We start from the raw sequence: 17,920 nt of genomic DNA, 5'->3' as shown, positions 1-17,920 counted from the left end.
ACTCCCTCTGACTTCCAGTGACTCCTCCTGACTCCCCTGACTCCCTCTGACTCCCCCTGACTCCCCCTGACTCCTCCTGACTCCTCCTGACTCCTCCTGACTCCCCCTGACTCCCTCTGACTCCCTCTGACTCCCTCTGACTCCCTCTGACTCCCTCTGACTTCCAGTGACTCCCTCTGACTTCCAGTGACTCCTCCTGACTCCCCCTGACTCCCTCTGACTCCTCCTGACTCCTCCTGACTCCCCCTGACTCCCTCTGACTCCCCCTGACTCCCTCTGACTCCCTGTGACTCCCCCTGACTCCCCCTGACTCCCCCTGACTCCCCCTGACTCCCTCTGACTCCCTCTGACTCCCCCTGACTCCCCCTGACTCCCTCTGACTCCCTGTGACTCCCCCTGACTCCCTCTGACTCCCTCTGACTCCCTCTGACTTCCAGTGACTCCCCCTAACTCCCTCTGACTCCCCCTAACTCCCTCTGACTCCCCCTGACTCCCTCTGACTCCCTGTGACTCCCAGTGACTCCTCCTGATTCCCTCTGACTCCCCCTGACTCCCTCTGACTCCCTCTGACTCCCCCTGACTCCCTCTGACTCCCAGTGACTCCTCCTGATTCCCTCTGACTCCCCCTGACTCCCTCTGACTCCCTCTGACTCCCCCTGACTCCCTCTGACTCCCTGTGACTCCCTTTGACTCCCAGTGACTCCTCCTGACTCCCCCTGACTCCCTCTGACTCCCAGTGACTCCTCCTGACTCCCTCTGACTCCCCCTGACTCCCCCTGACTCCCTCTGACTCCCTCTGACTCCCCCTGACTCCCCCTGACTCCCCCTGACTCCCTCTGACTCCCTCTGACTCCCCCTGTCTCCCCGTGACTCCCCGTGACTCCCCGTGACTCCCTGTGTCTCCCCGTGACACCCCGTGTCTCCCCGTGTCTCCCCGTGTCTCCCCGTGACTCCCCCTGACTCCCCGTGACTCCCCGTGACACCCCGTGACTCCCCGTGTCTCCCCGTGACTCCCCGTGACTCCCCGTGTCTCCCCGTGTCTCCCCGTGACTCCCCAATCTCAACTCAATAAAGTCTTCTTTTTATCACACTACCCAATAATAAAATAACCCAATAACCCAAATCTCAGCCAAGTCATTTTTAGAACCATTGGTTTCCTTTGTTACCGCCATATTGGATCTGGTAAAGTGCGCCTCTTCTGACAAGGTTCTGGGGAAGCTTGGAAGGGTGTAATAAAATTACCAGGCTGCACCGCTCGTCTTGCCGGCTTCCTCCTAGTGCGCGCGCCGCGTGCCTTCCCTCTACTTAAAGGCGCAGGCGCGCTGACGCATGATGTCAGCGTGCAATGGCGCCAAATTTGAAATATTTAAAGGGCCTTTTTCATTTTACTCATTGCCGTGATTATTTCTGGTGCCTGTATCGGTGCTTTAAGCTTCTGCTTGTTGCCGATTCCTGTTCTGACCCTGCCTGGCTGACTATTCTGAATACCTGTATCCTGACCCGTGCCTGTTTTTGACTACGGATTCTGCTCAATCCTTCTGACTGATTACCCGGTTTGACCATTGCCTGCCTGACGTTCCTCGCTATCTGCCTGCCTCGACCCGGCCTGTCTGACTACGTATCTGCTAACTCCTGTCTGTACCGTGACCATCAGCCTTAAAGACTTTTTATACAGTCGTGCCCCATTGCTGGCCAGAACTCCTGCCCTGCACCTCTCGTTTAAGTCCAGGTGGCATCTGAGTAGCTGAGGGCCCCTCCCGAAGCCAAAGGCGGTCACACTACTGGCGAAGCACGAGCCTAGACCAGGGTGCTTAGCGTTTGTTCTGGCATTGGGTGCCGACCGTGACAAAGGGAAGGGGAAACATTTAAACACAAAATCTAACATTCTATTTTATAACAATTTCCCTTTAGTGGTCATAAAATAAACAAAAAACACAGCTTTGACCGCCACAAAAGGCATTTTGTGAACCAAGAAAAGGTTTTGTAATCACAAAATCAATGCTGTTGTCACAAGTGCAAAATTGGTGCAATGTCCTATGTTTTTACTAACAAACCAGCACTTACCCAGCATTCCAATGTACTTGCGCTCATCACAAAAGGTCTGTGCGAGGCAGATATCTCCCGATTTGTAAATATCAGCATATTGGACTGATATGGGCATGCAATAGCGCCGGGCATCAATAACGCCATTTGTGTGCAATTTAGCTCAAGCAAAGGCAACAGGATTGTATTAAAGGTTTGTATTAAATTGATTTTGTCAGTACAAAAAGAATTCAGTAAACACAATGGGTAAAACACCTATATTGTTACTATCAATGAATATATCTGTCCTCACTACTCCGTATGCCTCTGGACCACAGGGGATAGTTTGTGGCCGTGTCTGATGACTTGTTGCCAGGACATAGGGGGGCATTAACCAAGCAGTGTTGGGCTTTTTGTTGCCGAAAACCCCAAAAATTTCCGACAGTTTTTGTGACTTTTCTGTGACTTTTTTAGTTCGTACTTTTCCACTTTTGATACTTTTCTATATTGTAATATTGGCACTTGGGAAAGGGACACAAAAACGTTGTGATCAGAAAACATGTGGAGGGAGCGCCAATAGGGTCAAACAGTATCGGGGGGGGAACCCAGAGCAAAGGTAAAGGCAAAGTAATAAGAATTTAAACATTTATAAATGACCCAAATGAATTCATGGTTTTCTTTAAAGAATTATGCAGCAATAGGGGCAGGTTTTCCTACAGTCCCGCCTCCCATAGCTACCCATCAGCACTTAGGGGGTTATGTAATACAAGGCACTGTTTGCCCACAGTTACCCGTAGCAACCAATCAGCAAGTAGCATTTACTGCTCACCTGTTTAAAAGCGAACATCTCATTGGTTGCTATGGGTTACTGCTCCTGGGCAAAGTGCTTTTTATTACATATGGGGGTTTGACTTTTATAGTCTAGTATCATTAGAATTATTAACTAAATTAACCTGATTGGCTGCTGTGAGGTACTAGACACGATGGGGGGGGCAATTTACTAATGGTCGAATTTTTTGACCCTAAAAAGCCACCAAAAAAAAAAAAAAAACTCGCTTCGAGAAAAGTCTTAAAAGAATTTGACTTTTTAGAATTGTCGCTGAGATTTCAAACAAAAGGGGAGGGGCCTCTCCGCCATTGGCTTCTACATGAACCTGGGAAGTTTAATCTGGCGAATTGTCGGATTCGGATTTTTAGCCATTTAGATTCATAGTAAATCTTAAAAAACTTGCACCGTTTTTAAAAAAAAAAAAAAATCTGAATCGAGTTTAAAATAAAAAAAAAACGATGGTTAGTAAATGAGCCCCGATGTGATTGAGTTTGACCCGTATGGGCCCCAACAGGGAGCACAGATGCACCATGGGACTCTGACTGACCCAGTGACACCGGCCCCAGGGAACTGCCCCGGGGAGAGGCAATTCTGCCTCAGTGAGTCCGGCTCAGCTCCGGGATGGGGTTGGACCTGATCTTCCTGTTGGCCGACACTCGCCTGGAATGTTCCAGAAAACTCGCTTTGGGCTGAACTTCAGCTTCTTTCCTGAGGCAAAACTTGTCTCTTCCCTTCTGAAGCTTCTGGGGGGAAATGAACCCCAACATCAAACACTCCTGATAGAGCCTTTGGGGAGGGGGAGGAGCCTGGGGACAAGATGCCCCTGAACAACGATCCTCTGTGACAACTTGGGCTTCTTCAGCAGGGGATAAAAATACTTCAATATGGAACATAAGGGTTTTGAAATCCAGCCCTGCATGATATGTCCTTCTATCCAGGTATGGGAACTCTGAGTATCACTCATGTATTATAAGGGATAATGTACCCCCTACTGTAAATGATAAGGATATTAGCAGTCACTGAGGGGTTCTGTGCCCCCCATATAAAGGCACAAGGCTGCAGGCTGAGTTATACAGGGAACTCTGAGTATCACTCATGTATTATAAGGGATAATGTACCCCCTACTGTAAATGATAAGGATATTAGCAGTCACTGAGGGGTTCTGTGCCCCCCATATAAAGGCACAAGGCTGCAGGCTGAGTTATACAGGGAACTCTGAGTATCACTCATGTATTATAAGGGATAATGTACCCCCTACTGTAAATGATAAGGATATTAGCAGTCACTGAGGGGTTCTGTGCCCCCCATATAAAGGCACAAGGCTGCAGGCTGAGTTATACAGGGAACTCTGAGTATCACTCATGTATTATAAGGGATAATGTACCCCCTACTGTAAATGATAAGGATATTAGCAGTCACTGAGGGGTTCTGTGCCCCCCATATAAAGGCACAAGGCTGCAGGCTGAGTTATACAGGGAACTCTGAGTATCACTCATGTATTATAAGGGATAATGTACCCCCTACTGTAAATGATAAGGATATTAGCAGTCACTGAGGGGTTCTGTGCCCCCCATATAAAGGCACAAGGCTGCAGGCTGAGTTATACAGGGAACTCTGAGTATCACTCATGTATTATAAGGGATAATGTACCCCCTACTGTAAATGATAAGGATATTAGCAGTCACTGAGGGGTTCTGTGCCCCCCATATAAAGGCACAAGGCTGCAGGCTGAGTTACACAGGGAACTCTGAGTATCACTCATGTATTATAAGGGATAATGTACCCCCTACTGTAAATGATAAGGATATTAGCAGTCACTGAGGGGTTCTGTGCCCCCCATATAAAGGCACAAGGCTGCAGGCTGAGTTATACAGGGAACTCTGAGTATCACTCATGTATTATAAGGGATAATGTACCCCCTACTGTAAATGATAAGGATATTAGCAGTCACTGAGGGGTTCTGTGCCCCCCATATAAAGGCACAAGGCTGCAGGCTGAGTTATACAGGGAACTCTGAGTATCACTCATGTATTATAAGGGATAATGTACCCCCAGGGTTGGACTTGCCCAGACCCAACCCTTGGCGGCGCTCCCCCTGGCCGACCACTCCTCCCCCAACATGTTAAATTTATGCGCTCAGGGGAGGATGTCAGGTGGGGGGCCCTGCGAGGGGGGTTAGGAGGGCCCCTGCGGGGGGTGGGGGGTTAGGGGGCGCGGCTGGTGGGGGCACCTGCAGGGCCCCTGTGGCGGGAGCCCCGGTGGGCCCTTCACCCCCCAGTCCAACCCTGCTCACAGCAGCCAATCAGGTTAATTTAATAATTCTAATGATACTAGACTATAAAAGTTAATCCCCCATATGTAATAAAAAGCACTTTGCCCAGGAGCAGTACCCCATAGCAACCAATGAGATGTTTGCTTTTAAACGGTTGACCAGCTAATGCTACCTGCTGATTGGTTGCTATGGGTAACTGTACCCGGGCAAACAGTGCCTTGTATTACATAACCCCCTAAGTGCTGATGGGTAGCTATGGGAGGCGGGACTGTAGGAAAACCTGCCCCTATTGCTGCATAATTCTCTAAAAAAACGGCGAATTCATTTGGGTCATTTATAAATGTTGACATTTTGGTCACTTTGCCATCACCTTTGCTCTGGGTTCCCCCCCGATACTGTTTGACCCTGTTGGCGCCCCCTCCAACCTCTAAAACTACGAAGCAAAAAGATCTTCCAACTGTAAAAGGGACGCCTGCCATTGACTTCTTCAGGATCTCGACAGGTTTTAGCTGGTGTATTTTTGGATTTGGAATTGCATAATGAATCTCAGAAAAGTTGCAACTTTTTGGGGTTTTCAGCAACAAAAAGCCCCAACCCCCAAAAAAGTTGCAGCTTAGTTAATGCCCCCCTATGTCCTAGCAGCAAGTCATCAGACACGGCTACAAACTATCCCCTGTGGTCCAGAGGCATACGGAGTAGTGAGGACAAATATATTCATTGATAGACTGGTACAATATAGGTGTTTGTATTTACAGAATTCTTTTTGTACTGACAAAATCCATTTAATACAAACAGATTTATTATAGAACAATGTGGGGCATCCCTGCCTTGAGCAGTTGGTATTCCCAGGGTTCCTGTTGCATTTGCTTGAGCTAAATTGCACACAAATGGCATTATTGATGCCCCGCGCTATTGCATGCCCAAATCAGTCCAATATGCTGATATTTACAAATCGGGAGATATCTGCCTCGCACAGACCTTTTGTTATGAGAGCAAGTACATTGGAATGCTGGGTAAGTGCTGGTTTGTTAGTAAAAACATAGGACATTGCACCAAGTTTGCACTTGTGACAACAGCATTGATTTTGTGATTACAAAACCTTTTCTTGGTTCACAAAATGCCTTTTGTGGAGGTCAAAGCTGGGTTTTTTGTGTATTTTGTGTATTTTGTGACCACAAAAGTGAAGTTTTTCTAAAATAGATTTTGCGTTTAAAAGTATTCTCGTCTTTTAAGTTGTTCAACAGGCGCCGCATAGATGCTGAGCTTCCCCGGAACCTTGTCAGAAGAGGCGCACTGCACCAGATCCAATATGGCGGTAACAAAGGAAATGGTTCTAAAAATGACTTGGCTGCGATTTGGGTCATTGGGTGATTTTATTTTTGGGTAGTGTGATAAAAAGAAGACTTTATTGAGTTGAGAGTAGGGAGTCACGGGGAGTCACGGGGAGACACGGGGAGACACGGGGAGTCACGGGGAGACACGGGGAGTCAGAAGGAGTAAGAGGGAGTCACAGGGATTTACGGGGAGTCACAGGGAGTCACGGGGAGACACAGGGAGTCAGGGGGAGTAAGGGGGAGTCACGGGGAGTCAGAGGGAGTCACGGGGAGACACGGGGAGTCACGGGGAGTCACAGGGAGTCAGAAGGAGTAAGAGGGAGTCACAGGGATTTACGGGGAGTCACAGGGAGTCACGGGGAGACACAGGGAGTCAGAGGGAGTCACAGGGATTTACGGGGAGTCACAGGGAGTCACGGGGAGACACAGGGAGTCAGGGGGAGTTAGAGGGAGTCACGGGGAGTCAGAGGGAGTCACGGGGAGTCACGGGGAGACACGGGGAGTCACGGGGAGTCACAGGGAGTCAGAAGGAGTAAGAGGGAGTCACAGGGATTTACGGGGAGTCACAGGGAGTCACGGGGAGACACAGGGAGTCACGGGGAGTAAGGAGGAGTCACGGGGAGTCAGAGGGAGTCACGGGGAGACACGGGGAGTCACAGGGAGTCACAGGAGTCGCAGGGAGTCAGAAGGAGTAAGAGGGAGTCACAGGGATTTACGGGGAGTCACAGGGAGTCACGGGGAGACACAGGGAGTCAGGGGGAGTCACGGGGAGTCAGAGGGAGTCAGTGGGAGTCAGGGGGAGTCACGGGGAGTCAGGGGGAGTCAGGGGGAGTCACAGAGAGTTAGGGGGAGTCACGGGGAGTCAGAGGGAGTCAGGAGAGTCACTGGGAGTCAGAGGGAGTCACGGGGAGTCAGTGGAGTCAGGGGAGTCAGGGGGAGTCACGGGGAGTCAGGGGGGTCAGGGGGAGTTCACAGAGAGTTAGGGGGAGTCACGGGGAGTCAGAGGGAGTCAGGAGGAGTCACTGGGAGTCAGAGGGAGTCACGGGGAGTCAGTGGGAGTCACGGGGAGTCAGGGGGAGTCAGGGGGAGTCACAGAGAGTTAGGGGGAGTCACGGGGAGTCAGAGGGAGTCAGGAGGAGTCACTGGGAGTCAGAGGGAGTCACGGGGAGTCAGTGGGAGTCAGGGGGAGTCACAGAGAGTTTAGGGGAGTCACGGGGAGTCAGAGGGAGTCAGTGGGAGTCAGGGGGAGTCACAGAGAGTTAGGGGGAGTCACGGGGAGTCAGAGGGAGTCAGTGGGAGTCAGAGGGAGTCACGGGGAGTCACAGGGAGTCACAGGGAGTCAGGCTCTGGAGCACATTGGCCCTGACCTGCTCTTTGCCACAAAACTGGTACCTAAAAACAAAAGAAGGAAAATTACACCCTAAATCCCTGGGGCAGGGGGGGCCGTAGGGCAGTGGGGTTTGTACAGTTACACCCCAAACTGGGGCAGAATACGTACGTCTGTCCGTCCCTCCCGTACTGCACGGTTACAGTGTCGGCGCCGACTGTGCCCGGAATGAGGTCGATGAGGCTCTTTTTCCAGGTGAAACTCAGGGTTATGAGGGGCCCGACGTCGGCCTCGGCATCAATGAAGGCTGAGTAGGTGCCTCCGGGTTCAATGTACCCACTGGGGACACAGGGAGAGGGGTATTGGGATGTACGAGAGCATGAAAATTGCAGTGATTGAATATTTTTGCCCCAATGTATGTAATATAACCCTGTATTTTATTCCCTATCAGCACCATAGGGGATTCCCGTGCCCCTTCTATAGGGCGGCACGGCGGCTTAATAACATGGGGTCTGCTCACCGCACCCCCAAACTTCCTCCCACCTCCTGTTGGCAGTAGATTATACAACTGCGCTGCTACATTTATATCTCTTTGCAGCATCATTGCTGGGAGTCTATGAGGCTCATGGCCCACAGGGAGGTTAGTCACCGGCGGATAATCTCGGCTACCGAATGCCAATAAAGTGAATTGCCTGTGGAAAGACCTACATGTTGCTTCATTTACTGAAATTGCCCACAGTTGCACACAGGCCGGGTCGGACTCGGCCCAGATACGATCCCCAATGCCACTTCCCTGGCTCCGTAGATCCCCCTCTCCCAATGCGCCTACGGTAAGGGACGAAGTATGCGCGCTCGGGGGAGAGTGTTGGATGGGCAGTGGGGACTCGGGGGGCCATGACAGGGGTCCCTTGGGGGTGTGTGGGGCCACTATGACGGCAGGCCTGGGGGGTCCTTGCATTGAAGCGACAGTAATGGGCACAGCCGGTTCGGGGACCACATCAACGAGCCCATGCGGTCCCTGATCCGATAGATTTTTTAACCTGCCCAACTGATATCTGGCCAAGTTCAGGGCAGGGCAGGGCAGGGCAGGGCAGGCCAGTTGTTGCTGCCCCTACACGGGCCGGTAAGCTGCCGAATCTGTCCAAGGGACCCATATCGGCAGCTACAATTGGCCCGTGTATGGGGACCTTTAGGCTTGCAAACGACAAGAGCTATAGGTTGCTTCCATTGGTTCTGCCCATAATAAACAGGGCGATTTCAGCGCTGTATCTGGACAAATTCCCTTTTGCTTCCCCCTCCCTCCTTTCCTTTCTCTCATCTAAATCAGAAGCAAAATATCAAATGTTACTGGTAAATGACAAATTACTATTTCTGCTGTAAATTATAGGGTTAAACAGGCCGCCGAGAGGGGACCAAGTTGTCACCATTAGTTTTCCCAAGGTCGGACCCTCTTGTGCATCCCCCCCCCCATTGTGGCCACGGAGGAAGAGTGGTACATGGAGGGGGGGGGACGTTGCAAGTGGGTGGGAGGCACCCATACGGCAGCCCTGGTTGGCCGCGGGTACCCCAACCCGACCCTGTTTTGCCTCTTCCACTGCTGTAGTTGAACTAGCCTTTTGGACTGATTTAACACTTGCAGTACCAGTATTCCCCGGTCTGGTCTATGCCCAACACTTTAGATGTGGGTGATCCCTAATCAATCCGGTAGGGCTGACCCATTTCTGTATGTTCTGGACTCACCTGGCAATCTCATGTTCCTTGGAGTTCCCTTTGAGTCCATGTAAAGTCACTTTCATGTCCCCCATAAAACTCAAAGTGCCGCTGGTCTTGGCAGTCACCTTGTACCTCCAGCCTATGGGAACGGGACATATAGGGGCACAATATCAGCATTAATAGCCCTGTGTAAGGTGATCGTTAAATGGAGGAGATCCAGGTTTCCCACACAAATCATATTAAACCATGTGCCTTTACCTGTGGGAATGGGCCCTTTGCCTACAAAGTACATGGGAGGATTTAGTCAACTCAGAAGTGTCCAATGGCAAATACCAGGCCCTCCAAGTAGAACCTATGGGTGCTACAGTAGCCCCTACGTCTGTACACTTGAGTCCCTATCATGAGGGTGGGGCACCCAGGTCTATAATCCTTCTAATTCTCCTTGGCAGAGCCTTGGGCTACCCTGATCCTATCTCTCACTCCCTTGCTTCTCCTGCAGGGTCTACCTATCCTGCACCCAGGCCCTATCCTGCACCCAGGTCCTAACCTGCACCCAGGCCCTATCCTGCACCCAGGTCCTAACCTGCACCCAGGTCCTAACCTGCACCCAGGCCCTATCCTGCACCCAGGTCCTAACCTGCACCCAGGCCCTATCCTGCACCCAGGCCCTATCCTGCACCCAGGTCCTAACCTGCACCCAGGCCCTATCCTGCACCCAGGCCCTATCCTGCACCCAGGCCCTATCCTGCACCCAGGTCCTAACCTGCACCCAGGTCCTAACCTGCACCCAGGCCCTATCCTGCACCCAGGTCCTAACCTGCACCCAGGCCCTATCCTGCACCCAGGCCCTATCCTGCACCAGGCCCTATCCTGCACCCAGGCCCTATCCTGCACCCAGGCCCTATCCTGCACCCAGGCCCTAACCTGCACCCAGGCCCTATCCTGCACCCAGGTCCTAACCTGCACCCAGGCCCTATCCTGCACCCAGGCCCTATCCTGCACCCAGGCCCTAACCTGCACCCAGGCCCTAACCTGCACCCAGGCCCTATCCTGCACCCAGGCCCTATCCTGCACCCAGGCCCTATCCTGCACCCAGGCCCTATCCTGCACCCAGGCCCTAACCTGCACCCAGGCCCTATCCTGCACCCAGGCCCTATCCTGCACCCAGGCCCTATCCTGCACCCAGGTCCTAACCTGCACCCAGGCCCTATCCTGCACCCAGGCCCTAACCTGCACCCAGGCCCTATCCTGCACCCAGGCCCTATCCTGCACCCAGGCCCTATCCTGCACCCAGGCCCTATCTTTCCAGGAGGGTGGAATCCAAAGAAAGAGGCAGAGCACATGTTGGTTTCCCCTTTTATAGAAGAGTGACATCCCCAGGGCTGTTACTGTTATATATTTGTATATATACTGTGTATATGCTGTGTATATATATATATATATATAACATAAGGGATAGTGTAGAAGTGCTGGTTACCCTTAACTATGCACTGTATATAATTTACATGGAGTTGGGCAGGCTATAGTTGGTTACCCACAATGCCGCACTGTATAGCACCCACACAGGCAGAAGGTTAGGATGACCATAGTTGGTGTAATTGTGCTCAATATACAACTTACGTGCATAAGGGCTAACGTCTCCAGTATTCAAGTATAATGGCAGGCCGCTCAGTGTGCCCCGACCATAGAAACCAGCATAGTACCCCATTAAAGGGCAACCAGTACTGGGGCATGGGAATCCCGTACCCTACAGGAAAGAAACACATTTCAGCGGCCAATAGAAATGGATATTTATGGGGATTCAATGACATCAGTTCAGATTGGAGTTAATAAATCTTAGTTTTGTTTATATGGGATATTCCTTATATCAAGGTCGGTGCTGCCTTATATATCATGTGACACATTCACACCAATGACAGGGGGTGGGGTAGTTTGGGGTAACTTATAAGACATGTCCTCGTATTGAGGAGAAGGTTCCTGACGGACACAGGGGGCTCCTTTGTGCATCACTAAAGGTCCCCATACACGGGCCGATTGTAACTGCCGATATGGGTCCCTTGGACTGATTCAACAGCTTATCAACCCCTGTATGGGCAGTAACGATAGGCCTGCCCGACCAACATCTGGCCTGAAATTGGTCAGATCTCGATTGGGCAGGTTAAAAGATTTAGTTGGATTGGGGACCTGAACCGACTGCGCCCATTGCCATTGATATAATTTGATGAATCAGCTTAAATTCACCCAATATCGCCCACCCGTAGGTGGGGATATCGGGAGAAGATCCGCTCACTTGGCAACGTCGCCAAGCGAGCGGAACTTAACGTGTATGGGCACCTTTAGATGAGGGAGCTGGGAAGGGGTTAGAGATACAGGGGACTCAGAGGAGAAAATCCTAATATTCTACTAATAAATTCTCACTTGGGGTCTAAAAAACTGAATTTCAAGCTGCCAGTTATTTACCTTCATAAACGCTTCATACGTATCACTGGGAAATGCAACGAAGGCATCGGGAGTGCGGATACTCTCTGTGTAATACTTGTAGCTCCGGAGATGGTTGCACGCCAAGTAGTTATCTACCCCTGAAAGCACACGGATACGGGGAAAAAACAAAAAACATTTTGAAGATAACGACTATTTTGAAGAAAACTGTACCAGCTCTCTCTAGGAGGGCCAGCCCCACAATTTGCCAATTAGAGCTCTATGAGCTTCATCATCTTGGGAACCCTGTCCGAGAGAATCCAGTCAGGTGGTCGAGATGGGACAGGGTATGGGTGGGAATGAATGTCTTGGGGATATCATAGAATGGGCTATGGGTGGGAATGAATGTCTTGGGGATATCATAGAATGGGCTATGGGTGGGAATGAATGCCTTGGGGATATCATAGAATGGGCTATGGGTGGGAGTGAATGCCTTGGGGTTATCATAGAATGGGCTATGGGTGGGAGTGAATGCCTTGGGGGATATCATAGAATGGGCTATGGGTGGGAATGAATGTCTTGGGGATATCATAGAATGGGCTATGGGTGGGAGTGAATGCCTTGGGGTTATCATAGAATGGGCTATGGGTGGGAATGAATGTCTTGGGGATATCATAGAATGGGCTATGGGTGGGAATGAATGTCTTGGGGATATCATAGAATGGGCTATGGGTGGGAATGAATGTCTTGGGGATATCATAGAATGGGCTATGGGTGGGAATGAATGACTTGGTGGATATCATAGAATGGGCTATGGGTGGGAATGAATGCCTTGGGGGATATCATAGAATGGGCTATGGGTGGGAGTGAATGCCTTGGGGTTATCATAGAATGGGCTATGGGTGGGAATGAATGCCTTGGTGGATATCATAGAATGGGCTATGGGTGGGAATGAATGACTTGGGGGATATCATAGAATGGGCTATGGGTGGGAATGAATGCCTTGGGGAATATCATAGAATGGGCTATGGGTGGGAATGAATGCCTTGGGGAATATCATAGAATGGGCTATGGGTGGGAATGAATGCCTTGGAGCAGGGGTCGGGAATCTTTTTGGCAGAGAGAGCCATAAACACCACATATTTTAAAATGTAATTCCGTGAGAGCCATACAATATGTTTGGCCGCGGATGCTGCGGGGCAAGGTAGGGTGGGTCCCAAGGATACCGGATGCGATGCGGAGGAGGGCATAGCCTGCGCTCTGCGGATAGAAGACGTGTTCTAAGGCTTAGAACACGTCTTCTATCCGCCGAGTGCAGGCCACGCCCCTCGTTATTTTTTTTATTTATGATTTGGCAGAGAGCCAGATGCAGCCATCAAAAGAGCCACATCTGGCTCCCGAGCCATAGGTTCCCTACCCCTGCCTTGGGGGATATCATAGAATGGGCTATGGGTGGGAATGAATGCCTTGGGGGATATCATAGAATGGGCTATGGGTGGGAATGAATGCCTTGGGGGATATCATAGAATGGGCTATGGGTGGGAATGAATGCCTTGGTGGATATCATAGAATTATTACAAGTTTAGTTTTCAAGTCTATTTGTGATATCCCATTATAATGGTGAGATGTAATTACCTCCCCACAGTTCCTCAATGTCTAGTAGTCTGGTTATTATGTTGCTCCCACATCCGGGCATGGTTTGCCCTCCGTTTGGAAAGAAATCCAGGTGCCCAACTGACTGGGCCATTCCCAAACCTGGAACACACGGAACAAACCAGCGAATACTGTTACAAAATGGAGAAAACGTTATGTCCCCCGGTAACTGAGATCATTATCAAATCTATTCCCTTCACACTTGGGGGGGCACGTTGCCCCTTGGGGGGGGGTGTATCGACCCCCCGGTGTTGGTTCCCCCCGGCAGTGCCTATACGTACCTATTTTGGGGATCAGCGGAGATGTGTCTGTATGAATGGCATCTACAAAGTCAGCGTCCGTGGGATCCAGTCTGACCTCGGGCGGGGTGTTCTGGAACAGGGGCCCGGCCGGATCCAGTCCTGGAACAAAAGGGTTAATCAGCAATTATTATTATTTTCTGTTCCAGGCTGTGACATTCATCCACAATGATGTTTGTCTGTATTCCAATGGGGTCCTCCCCTTTCTAACTTTTATAGAAAGGCCAATTCTAAGCAACTTTTCAATTGGTCTTCCTGATTTATTTTTCATAGTTTTTTTTTTTTATATTTTACATATATTACTTTTTATTACGTATTTTTCTATTCAGCCCCTCTCCAATTGCTATACACAGTCTTTTATTCAAACCACTCCCTGGTTGCTAAGGTCATTTCGACCCTAGCAACCAGAAAACCGCTGACATTCCAAATTGGAGAGTTCCTGAACAAAAAGAATTCATTAAAAAAAATGAAGACCAATTGCAAATTTTCATAGAAAATGACTCTTTACAACATATTTAACTCAAAGGTAAACACCCTGGTAACTTAGCCACCATCTAGGCATTGGTTAGAGCCCCCATGTGGGGCAACTGAGGCTCCTCCCATTCCTGGATAGGCAATATCTGGGCCCTGCTATTCTGCCCATAGGGAAGGGGCCCCTGTGTCGCTTTTTCCCTTACAACCTACCTGATATTCGAGCAATGCCGGGCACCCTCTTCCCAACTTCCCCGGCAGTGTGGGCCCCCAGGCTGTGTCCAATAATATGGATCATAGATGGAGAGTAATCATAAATTTTCTGAAATAGAGAAAACAAATTGAGTGAAATAAAAATACCTTAATATCCGGCCAATACACTTGTGTAACATGAATAATCTACAGAAACTGCCTCCTTTTACATGGGCGTCTGCAAAGAGGGGCAATTACCCCCCCAGTAATATTGCCTGCCCCACAGAATGGAGCAGAATTTCCTGTAGGAATTATACTGACTCGTCTCTGGTTAATACACAGACTATTCATTATCTGTAGTAATTATACTGGCACATCTCGGGTTAATAGGCCGATTATCCTTTTTTTTATAACAATTATTTTGGCACTTATCGGGTTAATATGCAGATTGTCCAGTTTTCATAGTAATTATATTGGCATGTCTGGGGTTAAAATGCTCATTATCTTATACTTGTTCGTCTGAGGTTAATATGCTGATTATCCATTTTCTGTAGCAATTATATCGGCACCTATTGGGTTAATATGCAGAGTATCCATTTTCTGTAGCAATTATATCGGCACCTATTGGGTTAATATGCAGAGTATCCATTTTCTGTAGCAATTATATTGGCACCTATTGGGTTAATATGCAGAGTATCCATTTTCTGTAGCAATTATATTGGCACTTTTCGGGTTAATATGCAGAGTATCCATTTTCTGTAGTAATTATATCGGCACCTATTGGGTTAATATGCAGAGTATCCATTTTCTGTAGCAATTATATTGGCACTTATCAGGTTAATATGCTGATTATGCATTTTCTGTAGTAATTTTACTGGCACATCTTGGGTTAAAGTGCTCCTGGGTGAATATTCTTTGGCAGCTCTGTGTTCGGCCCCCCCTCAGTTATACAATTATGCAAGTTGTGAGCGACTCAATGGGCCAATAAACTGATTTCCTACAAACTTTGCCCCCACTCATTGTATCCAGGCCTAGAGAAACAGGTTGTTTTTACTTGGTGAATTTGCCCCCCCGAAATTTTTCAACGGATGACCATAGCCTTATATTTATCCTCTGACCTCTATAACTCAGGGGGTGTGGCCTACAACCCAACATCTTTATAGTTACATGATGAACTCACAGAGAGGTAGCCAATAAAAGAGGCCAGCTCCGCCCCCACCACGCGGATGTTATTGGCGGCCTGGGTGTATAGGGTGAAGGACCCCCCTCTCCAGTCAATGCAGAAACAGTTCACGTCTTCCACTTCCAACATCGCCTGCAAAGCAAAGAAAGGGTTAATCTGTACAGTCACCCCAATGTGCCGGCGTGGCCCCCACGTCTCCGCCATAAGCCCACCTGGCACATCTCCATCTGCCAGCCCCTCTCTGCCGTATTAACGAAGCCGTGAATGATGAAACGCGTTTTCCTATTGGGTTTGAAATTGGATGTGGAAACTGACGAATGACTGATGATCTCCTGCCGAGCACAAACTTGCCCTTTATAATAACAATAATTAGGTTTCCATATCTCTTAACGAGAACGATACTAATTAGCAAGGGAACGTACCTGGAAGTAATCAGGGTTTTCTCTAGTGACCAAAAAGTAACGAGTGTTAATCGCTTCCGGGGACATGGGTAATAACCCCAGCGGCCTCTCAGCAGTGCCCCCCCATGGAGGCTCGTCTGTAAAGCACCCAAGGTCTCCATAGCAAACTCTCCCTCCTGTGGGGCAAGGGGAAAATGCAGGAATTATTTACTGTCAGACAATTCATACGGCAGTTAGGGTAACGGTCACCCTGCTATAGTTCCAGGGGTACCCTGGGCACAAATAAGCACTCACCCCAAATCCCCCCCTAACTGGCCTTCAGGCTGGGCCCCCTTAGCCCATAACAAGGTTACAGATATATAGAAACATTGGGGTAACAGTCACCCCGCTATAGTTCCAGGGGTACCCAGGGCACAAATAAGCACTCACCCCAAATCCCCCCCTAACTGGCCTTCAGGCTGGGCCCCCTTAGCCCATAACAAGGTTACAGATATATAGAAACATTGGGGTAACAGTCACCCCGCTATAGTTCCAGGGGTACCCAGGGCACAAATAAGCACTCACCCCAAATCCCCCCCTAACTGGCCTTCAGGCTGGGCCCCCTTAGCCCATAACAAGGTTACAGATATATAGAAACATTGGGGTAACAGTCACCCTGCTATAGTTCCAGGGGTACCCAGGGCACAAATAAGCACTCACCCCAAATCCCCCCCTAACTGGCCTTCAGGCTGGGCCCCCTTAGCCCATAACAAGGTTACAGATATATAGAAACATTGGGGTAACAGTCACCCCGCTATAGTTCCAGGGGCACCCAGGGCACAAATAAGCCCCCAAATCCCCCCTAACTGGCCTTCAGGCTGGGCCCCCTTAGCCCATAACAAGGTTACAGATATATAGAAACATTGGGGTAACAGTCACCCCGCTATAGTTCCAGGGGTACCCAGGGCACAAATAAGCCCCCCAAATCCCCCCTAACTGGCCTTCAGGCTGGGCCCCTTAGCCCATAACAAGGTTACAGATATATAGAAACATTGGGGTAACAGTCACCCCGCTATAGTTCCAGGGGTACCCAGGGCACAAATAAGCACTCACCCCAAATCCCCCCCTAACTGGCCTTCAGGCTGGGCCCCCTTAGCCCATAACAAGGTTACAGATATATAGAAACATTGGGGTAACAGTCACCCCGCTATAGTTGGTTGCTATGGAGTTGCTGCTCTGTGCAACTGTTTTATCATAATGGGTACTTATAACCTTATATGCCAATATTGGGGGTTAGATTAACATGAGATTAATGTGATGATGCCATACATTGAATAAGTCTATAGATCCTTAAACTTGGGGTTCTGCTTGCGGACCCCCAGATGCTCTCTGGCCCTTACCTTGCGCACATCCGAGCAGGAAGAAGATGAGCCCCCAGCGACCGACCATCTGGGAAGAGAAGAAAAGGATTTGGTTTTTGGCAGGTTGCAAAGTTTCTACTGATTCCAGTCATAAAACACCAGAGAAAAACCTACTTTAATCCTCTGAACTCACACAACAGACCCTAGCAACCAGACCCTAGTTACCTGACCCTAGCAACCAGACCCTAGCAACCAGATCTCAGGCTAAATGACCGACTAGAGAGCTGCAGAACTAAAGTTCATAAAGAAGCATAAAAACTAAAGGGCAAGTGCACCTCGTCTCAGAATCGTATGAATAAAGGGAACGTTGGGCCCAAGCTGTGACTTACCCTGTTACTGGGCCCAATGCGGCTGCTCAGGGTGCTGGTTCCCCTGCCCCAAACTCTTATACTGAGCCCAGTGGGAG

The 17,920-nt window shown here is 49.6% G+C and overlaps 1 protein-coding gene across 1 annotated transcript; it reads right to left on the bottom strand.

The window, feature by feature from the left end:
* Nucleotides 1-7,738: 7,738 nt before the first annotated feature.
* pnliprp1 (pancreatic lipase-related protein 1) lies at nt 7,739-17,542 on the bottom strand. Its single transcript, XM_018090010.2, has 12 exons — nt 17,494-17,542; nt 16,136-16,290; nt 15,926-16,045; nt 15,711-15,845; nt 14,552-14,660; nt 13,850-13,969; nt 13,551-13,670; nt 11,958-12,076; nt 11,118-11,244; nt 9,525-9,636; nt 7,956-8,123; nt 7,739-7,849 (listed from the first exon to the last, which is right to left on the bottom strand). The coding sequence occupies exons 1-12, from the start codon at nt 17,540-17,542 to the stop codon at nt 7,777-7,779; spliced, it is 1,407 nt and encodes a 468-aa protein (XP_017945499.1). The 3' UTR covers nt 7,739-7,776.
* Between the last annotated feature and the right edge of the window lie 378 nt (nt 17,543-17,920).

This window comes from Xenopus tropicalis, chromosome 7 (genome assembly GCF_000004195.4).
Source record: "Xenopus tropicalis strain Nigerian chromosome 7, UCB_Xtro_10.0, whole genome shotgun sequence".
Lineage (NCBI taxonomy): Eukaryota > Metazoa > Chordata > Amphibia > Anura > Pipidae > Xenopus > Xenopus tropicalis.
This window is presented reverse-complemented; position numbering and strand designations above follow the sequence as displayed.